The 21,331-nt window shown below is 36.1% G+C and overlaps 1 protein-coding gene across 2 annotated transcripts in view; it reads right to left on the bottom strand.

The window, feature by feature from the left end:
* Positions 1-21,331, bottom strand: part of LOC110828613 (uncharacterized) — a 37,178-nt gene that overhangs the window by 9,675 nt on the left and 6,172 nt on the right. The window contains exons 2-3 of one of the 2 annotated variants that reach the window (XM_022061476.2): positions 13,694-13,840; positions 2,281-2,447 (exon numbers count right to left, since the gene is read on the bottom strand). In XM_022061476.2, the coding sequence (XP_021917168.2) occupies positions 2,281-2,447; positions 13,694-13,840 (314 nt within the window). The remainder of the gene's footprint in view (positions 1-2,280; positions 2,448-13,693; positions 13,841-21,331) is intronic. The other variant, XM_022061477.2, reaches the window with a different exon arrangement.

Genomic DNA, 21,331 nt, shown 5'->3' with positions numbered 1-21,331 from the left:
CCACTTGTCTACTAGCTTCTAGTAAAACTTGTGTTCCTCTTTATTGTATTTATGTCATCTCCCAATAAATTAACATCATCAGCATATGCCAATAGCTGATGTATCCCATTCAATTGCAAACCCTCCTGCCTATCTTGGACTTTCCTGATGACACATTCTAGCACAAAGTTAAAGAGCAAGGGAGACAAAGCATCTCCTTGTTTTAGACCGTTCTTGATGAAGAATGTCTCAGATACATATTTACCTACTCGAATTTTGCTACAGGTTTCATTTAAGCACATTTTTATTAGACTCACTAGCTTCTTTGGTATACCAAATTCAATAAGAATATTATATAGCACTTCTCTCTTCACAGAGTCATAGGCTATTTTGAAATCTATAAATAATTGATGTACGGTCCCATTGAACTCCCACATTTCTCTAGTATCTGACGAATGCAAAATATCTGATCAATCATTGATCTGTTTCGTCTGAACCCACACTGATGATCCCCAATAATTTCATTCGCATATGGGGATAATCTTGCCAAAAGAATGTTGGATAGAATTTTGTATGAGGTTGATAGCAGATAAATTCCTCGGTAATTACCACACTGGCTTGTCCCCCTTCTTATGAATAGGAATAATTATGGATTCCTTCCATTGCTGTGGCATCTCTTCCTTATCCCAAATTAACTAAATAAGCTTGTAATATATATGCAACCCTTTGCCACCTGCTTTAATTAATTCTGCTGGAATCTGATCAATACCTGGAGATTTATAACTTTTCATCTTCCCAATGGCTCATTCAACTTCACCTAAACTAGGTTCTGGCACCAACATTTCAGCTGTATGTATTTTAATCTGTCTAACATTATCAGTCTCATGAACATTTAAGAGCTGGCTAAAGAAATTTTTCCACCTATTCACAATTTTCATTGGATCTGCAAGCAAATTGCCATTATCATCCTTTACCAAATTGGTCTCGGGTTGATATCCTTTCTTAAAGTTATTAATGCCTCTGTACAGGTCTCTGATATTTTTTCCTTATTATTTGTCTCAAATTCAACAATTTTGCCCTTCAGGTATTCCGTTTTCTTATTCCTGAAGGTTCTACTAGCTTCATGTCTCACGTTACATAAATTATCCGCATTTGTTTTGTTTGGGTCCTGCAACCATTGAAATTTTGTTTGCTTCCTTCGATCTATTAATTTTGAACATTCTTCATCAAACCATGGTTTATTTTGCTTTCTTCTGTAGTATCCTAGTTTCTCTGTGGCTGAGATTTTGATGCAGTTTCTGACATTTTCCCACTCCCTGTTGATGTCCACACTTTCATTATCTTCATCTGTCTCTAAAATTTGAAATCTATTCGAAATTTCAACTTGACATTGTTCCTTCGCCTCTCCCTCACTTAATTTTTTCAAATAAAATCTTTCCATGTCAAAATTTTGCTTAGTTCGTCTACTTACTGAAAGCCGCTCCCTCACTTTTGCTACCACCAAATAATGGTCACTGTCACATTCTGCTCCTCTGAAAGACCTCACATCAATTACATTTGTCTGCCTTCTATTATCTACTAAAACTTGATCTATTTGATTGTGTGTGCTCCCATCTGGAGAAGTCCAAGTGTATTTACGAATATCACAGTGTGGAAATTTTGTACTTTTTACAATTAAATCTTTTGACATAGCGCAGGTTACTGCTCTAACACCGTTATCATTACTAAGTGCATGGAGACTCTCGCTGCCTATTGTGGGTTTGAAGATATCCTCCCTCCCAATTTTTGCATTGAAATCTCCTAGCAGAATTTTCATGTGATACTTGCCAAATGTATCAAATACTGATTCCAATTCTTCATAAAAGCTATCCTTGATATCATCGCTTTTGTCCTCAGTTGGGCCATGAACATTAAGGACAATGATGTCGCACCAACGTCCTTCCAAATTTACGTAAGACAACCTGTCACTAACAAATTCTACTTTCTTAACCCATCCCTAACTGATGATTGTCATTCCCCTTTCGATAGAAAAATGTGAAATTGTCCACAGGGATCGTGCCTTCCCCTCCCACTTCCTGCACTGCCACTAAGTCTAACTTATAATTCTCTAATTCCATACTCCCTGATTTCAGGGCCCCAGACTTATAGAGATATGAGACAATATTATTAACAACTAAGCTTTGATGTTTGATGAGCCTCAGCACATAATTAAAATGTAATCAAGTAGAATTAAGAAGCACATGTCAGTAGAAACAATGAAAATGACAGCAATACTCAAAGCAGAGATCCTATGATAGTCACCCTGTGGCTGTGTAACATGCTTGTTCTCTTCTACAGTAGCATACAGTTCAGAGCTTGTGTCTCCGTTCGGTTCATTGCTCTCCCACAAGGTTTCACCACTTTCCAACTGGATTCTTTCTGAATCAATTGGAATGTCTGGAAGACTTCTGTTCGCTGTGGCTGAGGCCCTATAACCAGCACACACTACATTAATCACTTTATGAGCAGATGTAAATATTCATAATGCAACAAAACTTCAAACCATACTCTTTTGCTCACGCAGCAATGCCAAACCATATAAAATAGTTTCCTTTACGATTACACCTGCAAGAGGTGCAAGTGATTAAGTAGTTCAAGCAGCAGTTACATGTGGGACATTAGTTAAGCAGCAGACGTTTTGTAAGGAATACTGACAATTAGTTCAAGCAATAATTTCATGTTCATTATTAGTTCAATCATAAGCAGGTCATCAGTGATATGTTACTTAATGTTAATTTTTAACTTCATGTAAGATGGTAATTAATAGTACAGGTAAACCCCTATTTGCGACGGGGATGCGTTCCTGGATGAACCGGTGTAATTTGAACCTCTTTTAATAATGTAAATCAATGGGAAGTCAATGACATGCGTTCCTGGCACCCAAACACTGACGAATAAAGTTCCTCAAAAATTGACTTCGCCTTATCCGTGATAGCAATTTCAGTCAAGGGAATGTTTTTTCGATGCATGTCATCCACCCATAGCAACAGTAATTCCTCCATTCTTTCTAAAAGTTTACTTCTGCTATAACTCACGTGCGTTGCACTTACTCTCGTAGCCTGTTGCATTGACTGTTTTATTTTATATGAATTTTTCATTATGGTAGTCACAGTGGAAGGAGGCAACTTCATACTTCTGCACACATTACGACGGGTATCACCACCTTCTATTCTACGAATTACGTCCATCTTACCTTCTAACGCAATAGACCTACGCAACTTTTTAGCAACACATTCACTTCTCTTACCAGACATGGTGGCTCTTCTACAATTTATGAATATAAAACAGTTGTTACTGCAGAATAGTGGTCGAACAACACAAACACGCTTAACACACAGTTTTCAGCACATTCAATGTGTCAACAAGAAGCGAACTGAGAGCATTTTTCCTTACTCCCTTATCAGGATGAATGCAAATGACTCATCGTGATTTTTAGGAGATTATCTCGCAGCTACTTAGCGATGAGTGCAGAGGTGACTTGTATTTATAATTTTTATTCAAAATCAGCGATGTAAGAATTACGATTTAATATAATAATCAGTATGAGAAATATTGTAAAACGTTATAAATAATAGTAAAATATTTTTTCTCACTTTTTGACTTGCTGGTTTCAAAAGTGGCGTTATTCTGAATCGGCGCAAATCGGGGTTTACCCGTATTTCATGCACTAGTTCCATGTAAAATGTTGTACACATGTAATTCTAGTAGTAGTTCAGCAGTTTCACCCAGTGTTACAATTAAATGTACTCCCGCCAATAATTAATACAAAATACTGATGAAAAGTAGTTCACACAGTAATTTTGTGTGCAGTATTAGCTACAAGTAGGTGAAGCAGCTGTTCATGTAAAATTCAATTCAATTATCAGGTACAAGTAAAATATGGGCCACAAGAAATTCAAGCACCTGATAAACAAATTGCAGTCATAGCAGTAGTATGTCAAGCACTATGCCTGTAATGCAGTAATTGTTAAAAGTAGTTTACATTTTTGTTTCACATAATGTCAATTAAAATGAGTTCAACAACAGAATATTAGCAATGAACACTTCAAAAAGCTTCTTTTTTGGGGGGGTTGCCTTTCCTCAATTATTCAATTAAAAGAGAATTACTGAAATTTCAAAGTATCTCCAACTAATTATCAGCTTTGCCTTTCAAGAACAACAAATAACTTACCATGCAAAACACTGTCAAAAGACAAAAAATTAGTTTCGTCAATATTGGTTCTCTGGGATGTAATGCTGCGTGAACTTACAGATGAATACCAATGTTTCTAAGAATCAATGTCTCCCATATCCAGGGCTAAAATATGTTTCTCCAAAACATTCGTACCTACCCACAAGTCCTCACAGTAACACAATACAAAAGACCAACACTGTCATCTCCAAAATGATGATATCTACCTACAATCATACATGGTGTTACAACCCAGAAGACCATCACTGACACCTTCAACACCATGAGAACCTCAAATCTCAAATATTCCTTTCAATATGTTTGACATCCTTAAAAATGTATTTACTCAAGAGTTTTCTGACATATTAGTAAATTCTGTACTGTGTTATTGGGATACACCATTACTGTAGGATGGCACCTAATAAAGTCTCATGTGGAGGAGACAATCAGACAGCTGAGCCATCATGGACAACTGAAGTGCAACTCCTTTTATGAGACTTATGAAATAACAGTGAAAAGAGTATAAAATAGAAATATGTGTCATAATCAAACAGTGGAGTGTCAACACCTAACATTTTGGCCAGGTAGTCAGAGGAGCATCCACAGCAAAACTGCAAATCTGGACCCAAATGACAGGGTACCAGTCAACTGGATCCCCTTGTACATAAAAGACTTAATTTTTGACAAGGCAGATGGCAGGTCTTGGAATACAGATAATTTTAATTCACAAATTAAGACAAAACCCAAATTTGTCACTGTCTTTAATTGTAAATATCCTACAGGTTATTTTATTTTCAGAAACCCAGATATGGCTGCTATTTTATTCATAGTAGTTTGTTACAAAGGCTGCTAATGGATAACACATGTGGTGCCACAATCTATACATATACCACTGTTTCTCCAACCATAATCTTGATGTTCAGTTTTTGACACATGTTCCTGGAAGTATTTACTTAGCAGAATGTACATTTAAACAGACACTGGTTCTTCAAGGTTAGTATATTCTATATACCATGTACCTGAGGTGTTTGCTAATGACACGATATGCTAATTAACACGTATATAATACATATAAACAGATAATCTGATACAATTTCATCTTAGTAGTAATAAAGTTACCTACACTACATGTAGCACATCAGGTCTAAGATTCTTTTTTATACTACTGGAATACATTTTAAAAACTAATAAAGAAAATATATTCTTGTCAATATATATGATGTGAAGTTACTGTTTTACCTCCTAAAATATTCAATGTTCTAAATATAATACACTGAAAATGTGGGCAACTATTAACACTATGAAGCAAAGTCCTTCTTGAGAAGCTAACAGTATGCTCAGCTAGCCAAGAAATTCTCCTTCATGGACTCTGAAGATTCACTGTCATGCCCTATCCCGACCAAGATTAATCCAGCCCATGCCCTTCACACCCAATTCCTTAAGATCCATTTTTATATTACAGTCCCATTTATGTCTAGGTCTTCTGAGTGGTCAATTCCTTTCAGGCTTTCCCAACCAAAATGTTGAACATTTCTTATTGGATCCCATGTGCACTACATGCCCTGCCCATCTGAGCCACCTTCATTCATACGTTCTAATATTTGGTGAGGAGTTCCTTATTATGTAGTTCTTTCCAGCCTCCTGTCACTTCATCTTTCTTAGGTCGAAATATTCACCTAAGCACTCTGTTCTCAAATACACCCAATCCCTATTTTTCCTTTAATGTGAGAAACAAAGTTCCATACCCATAAAAAACAAGACAAAAATTTACAGTTTGTATGGTGTGATCTTTGTGTTTTTAGATAGCAGATGAGAAGACAAAAGATTCAGAACTGCAAGGTATCAAGCATTCCCCAAATTCAGTCTGCTATTAATTTAATCATGAATGCTATAATGATTTGTTACCACTGTTCCCAAATATTTGAAACTTGCCACATTTTAAAGTATTTATTATTTATCTTCAGAAATTATTTTGTCATGTAGTCTGGTGGTAAGACATGACCATGTTCTTAGTTTCTTTGTGTGTTTACTTGTAGACAAACTTCCTTACTAGACTCTACAGAGCTGCTGTATCATGTCTTACCCAATAAATTAACATCATAAACAGAGACCAGAAGCTGATGTGTCTAACTGAATTCCAATCTATCTTTGTTTTCTTGGACTTTCCTGATGGAGTATCCTAATGCAAAGTTAAATAGCAATCATCATAAAACACTCTGAACAAGAAAAGCAACAAATGTTTACCTATAGAGATTTTACTATGGGTTGCTGATGTTCTGGGTTGACATTATGTGGAATCACAGCTAGCTACCAATATTTTGGAGAAACATATTGTCTTCTGCCATGCAGATGAAAATATCTTGGACAATCAGCCGCGTCAAATGGTTAAAAGAAGAAACCAACGTTCCAGGGACCATCTCTGAAACTTCGGTTTCTTCTTTTAACTATTTGGCACGGCTGATCACCTGAGAAGATTTTGAGTTATGTTACTGTGAAAGCTTCAAATCATATATGAAGACTGTGTTTCTCAAAAATGTTGGTGTCTACCTGAGTCCACATAATATCACAACCCAAAAGAATAACACTACATCTTCATAACTGAGGAATTCAAATGTCACATTTATTTTAAGCTTAATTTAAACACATGGTAGTTAGCCCAACAAGTTTCATTGGTATACCAAATTCAATGAGAATGTTGTATAATACTTCCCACCTCACTGAATTACAGGCCTTCCTGAAGTTCACGTATAGCTGATGTACGGTACCCATTGTATACCCATATTTTATCCAGTATCTGACAAATGCAGAATATGTGATCAATTATGTTGAAATCCACACTGATACCCATTAATTTAATCTATGTTTGAAGTCAACCTCCACAGAAGATAAATAATCTGGCCAAGCCTCAGGCCCTGTGTAGAATTTTGTAACATCAAGTTCTTTTATGGTGGGGAGTTGTTAGCAGCCTACCCAACTTCCAAGGTGAAAGATCACTCCTTGTCAGCTGTCTGCAACTGCTGATTAAATAAACTTGCAGCTACACTCAGATCTGGAGGCCCTCTCCTCCACCTGCAACCTAATTTGGGAACCTACTGATCAGAAAAAAAGCCTAGTTTGATGTAAATAAGTGTTCAGTTAAAAAATTTCTCAGCCTTAATTGCTGCTGCAATTGCAGTACAACTAGCAGTATTATTTAACATTAAATTTATTCTCATTTACACCACATTTTATCTCCATACATTAAAAATTTACTCCCAAAAGACATAATATACAACACAAAACTATGAAATGAAAGGTATAGGAAGCGACTGCAACAAATGTTAACAAGTATATTACGACTTGAATTTCCTATGAAGAGACCATTCGAAAACGGGTAATTTACACATCTGCCTGTACAGTACAAACAACTTTTGACCATAACTCTTCCTGTGGTACTGTATAATCATTCACACAGCATACTTGTGGCCAGTGTACACAGGTACTGTAGTGTTGGGAAAGTTTCAACACTGACTTTCCACTAAATGAGCCAGTCAACTGGCACTTTTTCACAATTTTAAATCACGTCACCTCTTACTTTGAAAGCTGGTGAGTTCATAATCATCATCACTATCATAGAGAAGTTTCCTATTCATCACTAGCATCTCACTTTCAGGTTTTTCATCATTTGTGTTTTTTATAGCTCGTGTCCTGACACTGGGGTCAAAGAGCATATTCCTTCTAAATTTCTTCCAAGATTGTTGATTCCCTGAAAAATGTCACCTTTTATTGCTTTTTCTTTATCATGAATAAACATGCTTTCATTCACCATTGGTTCCACAAAGCATTAATTAAATTATGAAACATGACCACAACCTATGATCCTGTTAACACACATTCATCCTCCAAGTACATCTGTGGCTTCCTCAGACAGGCCCAGAACTCTATAAAGGGCTTCAGTCTTACATAAATCATTGCCTGTGACTATTAATTTGTCTGTAGATTTCTTTTTCCAGTACAATAGCATTAATGACTCTGATTTCAGATCTTAGCATTCCAAGTTTGGAATTCAAATGTGTTGAAACCATCTGAGTCAATGTATTTGAAGAAATTCCCATTTCAATTTGTGCTTTGTTGGGCTTGTCTGCTCATGTGGAATTGACCACCATGTGAGGCATTTCTCCCAGTATAGGGGTATGTACAAGGGTCAGTTTCAAACCATTTTGTAAGCTGAATGTAATACAAAAGCAGTAGAACGAATACACTTCCTTCCTGAATGTGCAACAGCATTTACCATATTGGTGGCATTGCTTGCTACATACACTACAACTATGAATTCTAGATTCCACCTCCTTCAATAGAACTTAAAATATTTTTCACCATTTGGGAAACATTTACTTGCATGGTTTCCAGAATAATGCTTCTGAACAATCATTCCTCATCTACGTAGTGACACATAATGCCCATGTAAGTATCCATTGACAATGATCACCAGAAATCTATTGTTAAAGCTAAAATATCAATCTAATTCAGTTTTCAGCTATACATTTACAAATGTCAGAAGTCTCACCCCTTATTTTGTGTTTAGTGAAGGAACTCGATACTTGGGACACATTTCAACCATAAATGCTTCAAAACTTTTACCTTCTACCACACTGACTGGTCTTAAATCTCTGCAAACAAACCACACAGCTGACAAAATTATTCCTTGTACTTCTGCACTGTTTTTGTCCAATTCACAATTATTTTGTGGCTGGAAGTAGCTAGTGGGGTGACATTTTTCTTTCCCATTAGTGGCACACATTTTCAAAAGTGAAAACTTCAATCTGTTGTATTTCCAGACTATGCAACACTTAAATCACACACTTTATACACCACTTTCTTACTGACTATTTCACTGTTTTAAAGCACTTTAAAACCAAAGAAACCGTGTTTCTGGTTCAAAGAATAAGCTTATAAACAATTCAAACCAGCAGCATGGTTAACTTTCTCTCTTGTAGGAAATATCTACGTTTCTTCCACTGGAAGTTGGAAGGTCTCTAAGAAGAATGGAAGAAGGTAATTAGCACATACATTTTCTACTCCTTCTACAACCTCACTGACAAAGCTGGGGCAGGTAAAGGAATTAACCAACTGTTAACAAAAAGACTAGAGGTGGAGGGATTTGACACACCTGGTTTAGACATTTTACAAAACAAATACCATCTCCACTGTAGACTAAAATATTCTGCAGAGGACGAAGATCAGGTTCAAATTCATAATTTAAAATCTCTCTCACACTATAAATAATGAAAGTGTCAAGAAATATTTTTATATGCTAAATTTATACCTATATCAAATATTTTTCTACAATACCATAGGATACAATTTTATCAGTACCAACTGATATACCTACCATCAGGTTCAGGTTATTCAGTAGTCTTATGGATCTTCAATTGGTAATAATACAGTGGCAAAACACAGTTCACTATGACATATGAAACAAGCTGAGAAAAATATCTGGTCTGAAGGACGAATGAACTAAACAAATAAATGGAGACAATTACATAACATGGAGTTTTATGGGTTATACTTTTCATGTAATAATGTAAGGTGATTGAATCAAGTAGATTGAGAAAAGTTGGATGTGCAGCTTGGTTCATCCAAGATAATCAAGTCAGGCTCTGCATTTCAACATGCAAGCAGTAGTAACTGTGTTTGCTATGACACTAAGCACGTGGCTATAAATAACTGTAGCCAGACAAGACCGTAGATCATGCCCCGGCTTGTTTCCTCAAGATATAATCTAAGTTATGAAAGACATCAGTTTTTAAAATTTATATTACACAAAGAACATGGACTGGAAACCCAACTTAGTGAAAATTTCTGCTGAGGGTGTTTAGGTTTATTTCACACCCTACTTCTGCCCTACTGTGGCTAGCCATTAGGAGAGGAATTGCTCTCACTTGAACTAGTTGTTCGACCAAGAAGTGGACTAAGTTCCAATCTGGCTCACCAATTAGAATCTGCACATTTAAACAAACTAAAACACTTCATTGTTTCAAAAAAAGAACGTTTTTCTTAGTGTTGGTCCTGGTAGACAGTGGTCGCCCTTCAATGCTGCTGCATGGATAATCAGTTTCAAATTATTATTCAACTTGTCCAGGAAACGGCCAGAAAAAAAGTGATTCAAGTTTCTTATTTTTTTGTTTTGTGTGAACTTCAACTCCAATAATAATAATAATAATAATTACTGGCTTACTGCAAATGCAGCATGATTGAATGCATACCCATATCTCTGAGATGACCTCATAACTCCACTAACAGCTAGCCAGGACCCACTTAAAAATCACCTCACTTTGGTTTACCGTTACCTAACCAATAATGGCCCCATCCCTGAGTAAGAAGAACTAAAGGTGATAGTGAGGAGGTGTATGGGTATATAATGTTCTCATTCCTATTGTGACTGAAAAATCTCAGGGAAAGAGGTCAACTGGAAGACACAAAAACAAACACAAGGATAATAATAAAGTGGATCTCAGAAGAAAAAAAAAGGTGTTAAGAAACGATAGAATCCAGTGGTAGATATTTGTTATTACAGTGCTGTACACTGAAGTTTCAGAACAGCCATATAACTACTCTGAAACAATCAAGCAGTTTAGAATTAACTAATTATGATACCATAAAAGTTTTCATTCAGAGAACTGCATCACAGGAAATTTTGAAGATGTTTTTGTTATACTAATATGTATTAATTGCAGAGTACAGATGCAAGTGCATTATAATAAACGAAAACCCATAGCAGAAAATAGTAATGGCAACTTTAAGGGGCAGTGAATTACTGTTTCTATGCAGTCACAAGTTCTGAGGTGTGACCCTTGGTTCACACCAGTATGACTGGATCAAGTATAAAAAAAATTCAGTAAAGATATAATTTAAAGAACTTTGATAATAAAATTTAGAAAAGACACCTGTAAATCCATGCTATAATCGGGTGTCAACTGCTACAACAAACAAGGAAATGACTCAGAATGGAGGATTATATCTGTCCATGCCTTGTGAATGATATCTACAAGAAAATGATAAGAAGATGATGTAACACACTGCACACATCCTTCAGAGTTAAGGCAATATCAACTGTATTTTAAACTAAATAAGAGTTGTAGGATTTGAGGTTTTCACAGCAGTGGGTATGAAAATTGCTGTATCTGGGTTGTTACACCGTGTAGTAAGACAGATGTCCACCAACGTTTCAGAGGGCATACTGCCTCCATCATCAGGGCGACGAATGAACTGACTGAGCAAAAAATGCAAAGTTTATAGGGACCACTCACTCACTAGGGCTGTTTCAATCCCTCGGCATTTATTCTGTAATTGGAATGGCAATGTATGTATCATCATCTGCATCTCAGGCAGATATGGACAAATCACTACCATTGCTGGAATTGGTGTCAGAATCTTCCATGCCAAACTTGATTAAAATCTATTCTACTTCTTCCTCTAAAAATTATCCATTGCCCAGTAAAGTGTTTCAATTTGTTTATATGCGAAATAGCATTTTTCCAGTCTTCCATGTATGAATTTTTGATAACCTGCTTCATAAGGTTCTGAATATCAGTTGCACTCTCCTCTGCAGTGAGCTATTTTAATTTTAATATTCCAAATAAATGATATTGCATTTAGACCACAGAAATACGGGAGCAACCTTCTGGTTTCAAAAGCATGTTCTTGAAAGATGGAATATATGGCATATTCTGGTGGTAGATGTTGAATCCAAACAAGTTATAGCAGTATTCCCTGAAAGTGTCCTAACTCAGTGGGTGGCAAAACCTCTTAGGGGCGGTCCCAATCGTCCACAGGCCAGATGGCAGAAGTGGCCTAGCCCCTTGAATGTTAAAGCCTGTCAAAGGTGTTCCCAGTCCTGCTGGTGAGATGGTATAGGCAAAGGGGTATCCGATTTGGCAAAGCAAAGCCAATAAGTAGAAATAACAATCAGAAAAATAACAGCTGGAACAACAATGACAATAGTAATAATACCAACAATAGGTTCCCAATGTTATGTGACAATGACCACCAGTAATGTAGGCTGCGCACTGCCTAGGAAAAATGTTTCAGACAGACATGGATGGGTCATAAGGTGTTTTAACTCATGCTAGAGCATGAAGAACACCCAAAACTAAGTTCACTAGACCAATCCACAAAAAAGAAGAATTAAAGAAATAATTACCTTTAAGTGTCACATACGTACGGAAAATAATTACAGATCTGTTTGGAAAGTGTGGGAAATGTACCCAAGCCTGTAAACAAAACATTTTCAGCATCTCTTATAATGGAGGTAAGTAAACTTCACTGTACAATGTTCCTACAATCCCACTATCACCTCGTCTGCCCAACTACGAAAGGCAACAACTGACGCGGTAATAGCGCACAGTGGAAAGGCTGAGGCTGCAGCACAGGCGCCAAATACCATAAATGTAGTAAGACTGGAATGAACAGTTTTCATTAATTAATCTCAAGTTCAAAAATTCAGTAAAAACTTTTAACAGGTTAGGATATTTAAAAAAGAACATGTTAATAATTTAATGGCAGCAAAAATGTGATATCAACAATCTGTGTAAATATGTTTGGAATTACTGAAAATAGTGGTCAGCTTTTAATAACTAGTTAAACAGTGTGAGCCCCAGACGATGGCTAAATAATAATCAAAACACATCAGGTGAAGGTTGAAATGTGATATCTCAATAAAATCATTACTAAAAGTTAATTGTTTGGCCCATACCTTTCTGGGTAAATTATGTAAATGAATGGAAATCCTTTATATAAGCCTTTTGTTAGATGCTTAGTTATTGGATTGTTGCACATAAAATATGAGAAAATCTGATTTTATCTCAATTTATTTTCATGTTATTTAATGATGATATCTAAACTGCAGAGAACTGAAAGACATGGTAAATAAAGGATTTGGAAGGAGAAAGTCAAGGTCTGTTTGAAGGTACTATTCTGGCACTGTCCAGAAAGACTGAAGGAAATCATGAGAAATCTCAATCAGGATAGCTGGTAAACAAATAAAGACCAAAAACAAATTTAAAGCATACGGCATTACTGTCATTCCAATCGGCTCACTTCTGTGTAATGGGGTTGTTATGATTCCCTTCAACTATATGCTATGCCATTACAACTACCAAAAACCTGCTCTGCATACTTTGATGCATAATGGATCATAAAAATAAATTCTTCCAGGCTCCTGTCCATTTAAATGAGCTAACTTGTTTTAGGAAATTCTTAGCTAAATTATTAGGTATGACATAGGTTTCCTGTGGTGCTTCCTCACTTGTTTCAGACAAGTGCAAAGATAGTAAAGAGGTTTTATCAATTGTTCAAACATTCACATTTTTTGTTAGATCTTCCTGTATTTGTTTTCTAAATTAAATGTAAATTTCTTATCTACAGTGAAGAACACACCAAAAGCAAGCATTAAACAAGGCAAACAAATAAGCATTAGAAAACAGAAATCATTATTACTAACTATAAGTACTTGACATAGACAACCTTTTGTTTGATTCTGTGTTGTCAGCACAAGGCACGCCACTGCCAATCACAGTGCAAGCATCAGTCTCATTTGAGTGCTGGTTATGATTCAAATTCTCTTCAGAATTGGTTATTTTCACCATGCCTGCAAGTCCCAGTAATTCATTCCTACAAGGAGAACAAACAAAATGCACAGCACAAAACATGACATTATAATGCACAATATTAAAAATGAAAAAATAACAACATGAGACAACACTTACCAAACCACACACACAAATGCAGATGTTTCCTGAGCACAATAAATTTCACTGGTAAGAGCAGACAGCTGTGAATTGGGTGGATCAGTGGTTTTCAAGCAGTGTTATTAAGAGCCCCATAATTCTACATACAAGTCTAAGCTGTTACAATTGAAAAAGTCAGTAAAGGCAGAGAAACTATAACTTTACTCTCTGACAAACAAAGACTGCCTTCCCTGGGCTGGTAATTATCTGTGGGATTATAATTATGCCAGTATGATTAACAACTCTTTAGTAATGCTACCTAGCATAACAGTGCCAGATCTGCCACAAAGCCTTAAAAGTGGAACCTTCTGAGTAAAGGAGTAAAATCCTAAGATGGCTCTTCTGGGTTTGTTGCGCCGTGCAGTCTGCTAGAAGTTCACCTATGTTTCAGAGATGATTGCCCTGATGATGGTGGCAGCAAGTACCTCTAAAATGATGGTAAACTTCTACCAGACTATATGGCACTAGAACCCAGAAGACTGCCATCTTCAGATTCACTGCTCTGAAAAACTCAAATCCTACTAAGCAAAATCCTGGTTCTCCAGGATGAGTGGGTGGTCCAACACCTGAAAACATCGAAGAAAAAATGCAAAGGAGTTACAAGGAATTTATAAAACAATGGAAGAAATGTGAAGGAAGAAGACTGGGATTATGAGCAGGTATGGGGCATGAAGAAAGAAACCAGCAAAAATACAGTAGGAAAGACCAGGAAGGTGCCAAATGTGTCAACTTAATCTCCATATATTTGGCAAAGATAGGTTCATCATGTCTTGTGTAGCCAACCTTGTGGAAATGAAGTCCTGTATGTTCAATAAAATCTCCTGTATGGCGTTCCTAGTTACCAGAATTTCTATGTTTAATAACTTCAAAGAATCACAGACACAATTGTATAATATTGTTTGAAGTGACTTTAATTGAAGAAACTCCCATATAAAGCAATCTGCTATATGTAGTCACAATTTTAAAAGAAATGATGTTATTTCTGTGAAGTCTTCAGAAACACAGAATGACTGAATACATGGTCTTTCTCCTGTTACTGTGGCAACCACACTACATATCATCTGTAATACCCCACTGTAGGAGAAGCAACTGCTGTTTCATGGTCACTAAGGAAAACAGTTCCTATTTTGAATCAATTTTAAGTGCTCTATACTCTTTTGAAGGGAAAGCAAAATAAGGAATGAAGAATGTTGAAAATTAATAGATCAAAGGAAGCAAACAAAATTTCAATGGTTTCAGGACCCAAACAAAACAAATGCGGATAATCTATGTAACATGAGACGTGAAGCTACTAGAACTTTCAGGAATAAGAAAAGGGAATATCTGAAAGGAAAAATTATTGAGCTTGAGACAAATAGCAAACAACAATATCAGAGATCTGTACAGAGGCATAAATGATTTTAGGAAAGGATATCAACCTCAGAATAAACTGGTAAAGGATGATAATGGCAATTTACTTGCAGACCCAATCAAAATTTCGAATAGGTGGAAAAATTTCTCTAACTAGCTCTTAAATGTTCATGAGACTGATGATGTTGCAAAGATTAAAATATATACAGCTGAACTGTGGGTGCTAGAACCTAGTTTAGACAAAGTTGAACTAGCCATTGGGAAGTTGAAAAGTTATAAATCTCCAGATATTGATCAAATTCCAGCAGAATTAATTAAAGCAGGTGGCAAAGGGTTGCATATATATTACAAGCTTATTTAGTTAATTTGGGATAAGGAAGAGATGCCACAGCAATGGAAGGAATCAATAATTATTCCTATTCATAAGAAGGGGGACAAGACTGAGTGAGGTAATTACCGAAGAATTTCCCTACTATTAACCTCACACAAAATTCTATCAAACATTCTTCTGGCGAGATTAACTCCATATGTGAAATGAAATTATTGGGGATCATCAGTGTGGGTTCAGACGTAACAGATCAACAATTGATCAGATCTTTTGCATCCGTCAGATACTAGAGAAAAAATCATAGTACAGAGGGACCATACATCAATTATTTATAGGTTTCAAAAAAGCCTATGACTCTGTTAAAAGAGAAGTGTCATACAATATTCTCACTAATTTTCATATACCAAAGAAGCTAGTGAGTCTAATGAAATGTGCTTAAATTAAACCTGTAGCAAAATTTGTATTTTTTATTCAGTGTTCTGTCTTACAACAAGTCCATTGCTCTGCCCAAAAAGAGCTCTCCAGTTTTCCCTATTTTCAGCTTCTCGTAAAATTTGTATAGGTAAAATATTTATCCGATTCATTTTCCATCAAGAATGGTCTGAAACAAGGAGATGCTTTGACTCCAACTTTGCGCTAGAATATGCCATCAGGAAAGTCCAAGATCGGCAGGAGGGTTTGCAATTGAATGGGACACATCAGCTATTGGCATTTGCTGATGATGTTAATTTATTGGGGGACGATATAAATACAATAAAGAGGAACGCAGAAGTTTTACTAGAGGCTAGTAGACAGGTGGGGCTGGAAGTAAATTCAGAAAAAACTAAGTACATGTTAGTATCTCGTCATCAGAAGACAGGCAGGCAGAATTATCTTAGGGTGGCTAATAAATCCTTTGAAAGTGTCACAAAGTTCAAATACTTGGGAACAACAATAACAAATCAAAATGATACTCATGAGGAAGTTAGGAGGAGATTAAATTATAGAAATGCTTGCTACTTCTCAGTTAAAAATATTGTCTTCTCGTCTGATTTCTAAGAACCTGAAGATTATAAAATATACAAAACAATAATTTTGCCTGTTGTTTTATATGGGTGTGAAAGATGGTCTGTCACTCTGAGGGAGGAACACAGATTGCAGGTGTTTGAGAATAAGGTGTGGAGGAGATATTTGGGCCTAGTAGAGAAGATGATGGGGTCTGGAGAAAACTGCATAATGATGAGTTTAATAATTTGTACTCCTCCCCCAATACTGTCAGGGTGATTAAGTCAAGAAGAATGAGATGGGCAGGGCATGTAGCGCGCGTGGATGGGGAAAAAGGTGTGTACTGGGTACTGGTGAGGAAGCCTGAGGGGAAGAGACAGCTGGGGAGAACTAGACATAGATGGGAGGATAATCTTAGGTGGGATCTACGGGAGATAGGAGTTGAAGGAGACTGGGTTTTGTCATCCCAGGACAGGGTCTTTGGTTAATTTGGTGATGAACCTTCGGGTTCCGTAAGCCATCTAGTTAGTTACTTAGTTATAAAAAAGGAATATGATTAAAATAAATACCAAACAGTATTCTGTAACAATAACTCAAACATTGTTCTTATCTCTTCAATACATAAATTATAATATGGAGTATATAAGTAACAAATAATGTATTATGTCACTGTATCATCGAATGTTAAATACAAAAAATAAATTGCTGGAATCTTAAGAATTATTTCTGTTCACATATAAATATTCAGTAATTCAGATTACCAACAGATTCAATAAATATTATACTTCTCAGCTATCTTCTCAACACAAACATGAAATAGATAAATTTCCCAAATCCAAAGCCATTCAATATAACCTAGCTTCAAGAACCTACACTGAATTATACTTCTTTCTGTCCCTCACTGAGAAGGTCTTACAGCAGATATGTTGGTAACGTTGATAACAAAAGATTAAGAGCACCAAGAATGGCTGTCCACCAGTTGCATGCTGTATTGATTTTCACAAAAATTGAACAATCAATGTTCATGATAGATGCCTGAATTTTAAGCATGGGGTAGATAGATGGATGGGCACACAAGCCATCATTGAGTTAATGACACTTTAACAATTGCAGAAAAGATTTGGTGCAAATAATAGATTCTATAATAAGTTCTTCTCTGGTTACCAGTCCCGTAAGGTGGCTTAAACATTTTGAGAACAATCTTTGTCCTCGACCTCAGGGTACTGTACAACTACAGTACCCTAAGGACAAGGATGAATATGGTTCTCAAAACGGTGGTGTTTACTTCATTAAGTCACCTGACAGGGCTAGTATCCTGAGAATTTATTATACTTAGTCGCTATGAAAGCTTCAGATCATACAACAGATCCTATAGTGCTAAAGATGACAAACACACACAATATAAAATATCTATCATTGAAATACACAGTCAACTGAACAGCAGACAATTATATAAAACAGTGTGTTTACATGGGTCATCTCACACTAAGCTACTGTACTTCATCAAGCATATATGCAGCACAGTAAATAACATATGGGTAAGAAGAACTTAATAATGAAGTTTCAAAGTTTAGAACTACTTGAATTAAGAAGTTTCTCTAAACCCATGGGACACATGTGGCTTATATGTGTGCTTTGTGTGGCTTGCATAGACTTTTAATAATGCTGTGTTACCTTGTATAACAAAAAAAAAAGTTACATGATTTCAGAAAACTCACTTTGCTGCTGATGGCAGTATTTGGATGTGAGCAACTGTCCTGCTTAAGAAATAAAATCAAGAACTACAACACATCTTTATGATGGACACTTGAGCAGCTACATGCAAATATCAACAGAAATTAAACCCAATACTAGATGATTAATGAAGCAAAAGCCATGCCATAATTCTAATGGGCTAATGACTGATTCTGATGAAGAAATTTTTAAGTAATATGTGAATATGTTTTCAACAGTAGGTGTACATTAATGGCATTTTTAATAAATTTCCTTAATGTTTCAATAAACTGTCCTCATTTATAACACATCATCCATTAGTTGATACAGAAAATTACACTTCTAAAGATACTGAGGGAAAAGGTTGTACCATATTGTACTTAAATTATGGCTTCTAACCATTCAGGCCAAAGCCCAATGCAGCCAACAAAGGGGACCTACAGCATTGTTCCCTAGTGAGAATCTAATATTCTTCACATTCAAAGTTTTCACCAGACTTACTAAGTAATGAGGAACACAAAGCCATACAGAAAAAACTGTACCACATTCTGCCAATCACAAACCTAGATATCACAGCTCTGAATAGAATGGTCTCCACATTTGCTCTAATAAACTACATTTTATCATCACTGACTCATCAGTCACAATTAATAAAATTCCAGGTTCCAGTATGAAAAGGAACCTAGTGGTGCAGTTTCTTTCAATTAAATAATGCAGAAAGCAAACTGAAAGACAGCGAAAAGGGGGAGTTACATAGGGTAAAAATAAAATGCATGTACTCCCCAAAAATCAGTTTTCTAGATGAGATGAAATATGTGAGGGAAAAGAAAAAAAACTATCCTTCTACATGCCATGTAGATGCTTGGGGAGGAGAGGCTGCATAGCTCCTACTCATTCTTAACCTCAGCACTAGACAGAGGTGAGTGGTCAGCATCACACTCCAACCATGCTTTTCCCCTGGGGAAGGACCCCAGTACCCACTGGACAGGAGGCTTGGTGGGCCCCAGCAGCTAGATGAAATATCCCCTCTATGGGATCGAACCCTGGTAGGCTATTCCATAGTCTGTCACTGTACTGATTGAGCTACCCCAGATCCACTGAAGTATGCTAGTAAGTACACAAATATAAAACAATAACATTTACATGCAATGAAACATAAACCCATGCAAAAATATACTACATAATTAATAATAGCAGCAAAAAACACAATAGATCCTTCACTAGAAACAGCACACTGCAACAATATTCAACACAAACATATACAAGACTTTTCACCAGTTGGTTTTTCTAGCCAGCAAATACTTCAATTACAATGCTATATAAAATGTTATCACATATCACAAATTAACAGAAAGTGCTGGGACTTTGTTTCAGGCTGAATGTTAAGATTTACACCAACAATGAAGTTCCTGAATGGAAGTCAAACAAGCCAAACAATAAGCATTGGCAGTCACTTAAAGAATTTTATGTGGATAGATTTCTCAAAAATAACACAGAAACTTATTGCTGTCTGAACTCCTTCAGGTCCTCTATCAGAGTTCATCTGACAATTAAAAAATCACATTCTGATTCAATGTCAGATTAAAACCAAAAATATAAAATTCATAATAAACAAATTAACATCTGACAATGTAAAAAACAAACTAAAATTTGATCTAAAAATGTGTCACATATTGAAATAACTATCAGATAAGGTTATGTGCCTAACCAGATATTACATCTGTAAACCCCATTTGAGTCTCCTGGCCTTGGTGACTAGCTACTCTAACTGCATTCTTTTGTAGTTTCCCATAGTTCCTCCAGAAAAATATTTTAAAATAGAGCACTACCTTCCAAGACCCTTCCAATTCATTATTCAGTACATCCTACTACTCAATGGTATCAAGTCTGAGCTACTGACATCATCAAGCAACTCAGTGGAACAATGTCCTTCTTGGGAAGCTGATAGTACATTTATTCCACTAGTCAATAAAATTTCTACCTCTTACAGATCCTGGAGGTTCATTACCATGTTATCAATTTCAGACCATGTTTTACAGCTTTAAAATTAAAACACAAGTAAAATATTTACAATATGGTGACCATAAACTGTGTGTCTTTTGCTTGCACAATGACTTGATCGATTTATATCACCTCCTAACAAACAACAATAGTTGTATTATCAAAATTACATTATAGTTTCTCTTATTTTGACCTATTCCTACATATTTCCAATGATACTAAGTCACTGACATCTTGGACCAAGTTGGAATATTTTAATTTAATATATATTATGTATGCACAAAAACGGATGTTGGTATAGAGACTTAAGAATGTGATCAATTCGTTGAAATGTCCTTCCCCCTCAAATCACGTGTTGAAATAACATACTTCTGTAGACAAAATATGGTAAAAGGAAGAGTGAGTATTTTTGTCAAAAAGAATCTACTGCATCACTTCAAGGAACAAGACATAGAATGCTGTGTTGTACAACTGAACTCTCTAACGTACTTGTCCTAGCTATATACAGAACTCTCACAGGTGATTTTGAGCTAACATAATCAGAAGTAAAATGTAAAGCTGTCCCACTATATGCCATGTAGGCGCTAGGGGAGACAGGAGGTATAGTTCCTACTCATTGGGTCCCAGAACCAGTCTGGATGCAGATGCTAGAGGAAAAATCCTGTGCCCCATCGGGGATCAAACCCCGGTCATCCAGTCCACAGCCAGTCACTACAATGACTCAGCTACATCGGCTCATACTTTCAAAAGTTAAACCTCCATATTTGTTTGTCTGTCATCAGTCTTTTGACTGGTTTGATGTGGCCCTCCATTTTTGCCTATCTTGCACCAATCTCTTCATTTCCACATATTTTTTGCAGCCCACATCCTCAAAAATCTGCGTCACATATTCCAATCTTTATCTCCCCCTACAATTCTTCCCTTCAACTGTTTGTCAGAATGTGTCAAGAAAGGTGAAAAATCACATATATCTAACTACACACCACTTTCATTACTAAC

This window comes from Zootermopsis nevadensis, unplaced genomic scaffold (genome assembly GCF_977971745.1).
Source record: "Zootermopsis nevadensis isolate Lab colony 2312 unplaced genomic scaffold, Znev_1.0 Znev_ptg000008l, whole genome shotgun sequence".
Lineage (NCBI taxonomy): Eukaryota > Metazoa > Arthropoda > Insecta > Blattodea > Termopsidae > Zootermopsis > Zootermopsis nevadensis.
Note: the sequence above shows the minus strand (reverse complement) of the source record. Positions and strands in the feature narration are given on the sequence as shown.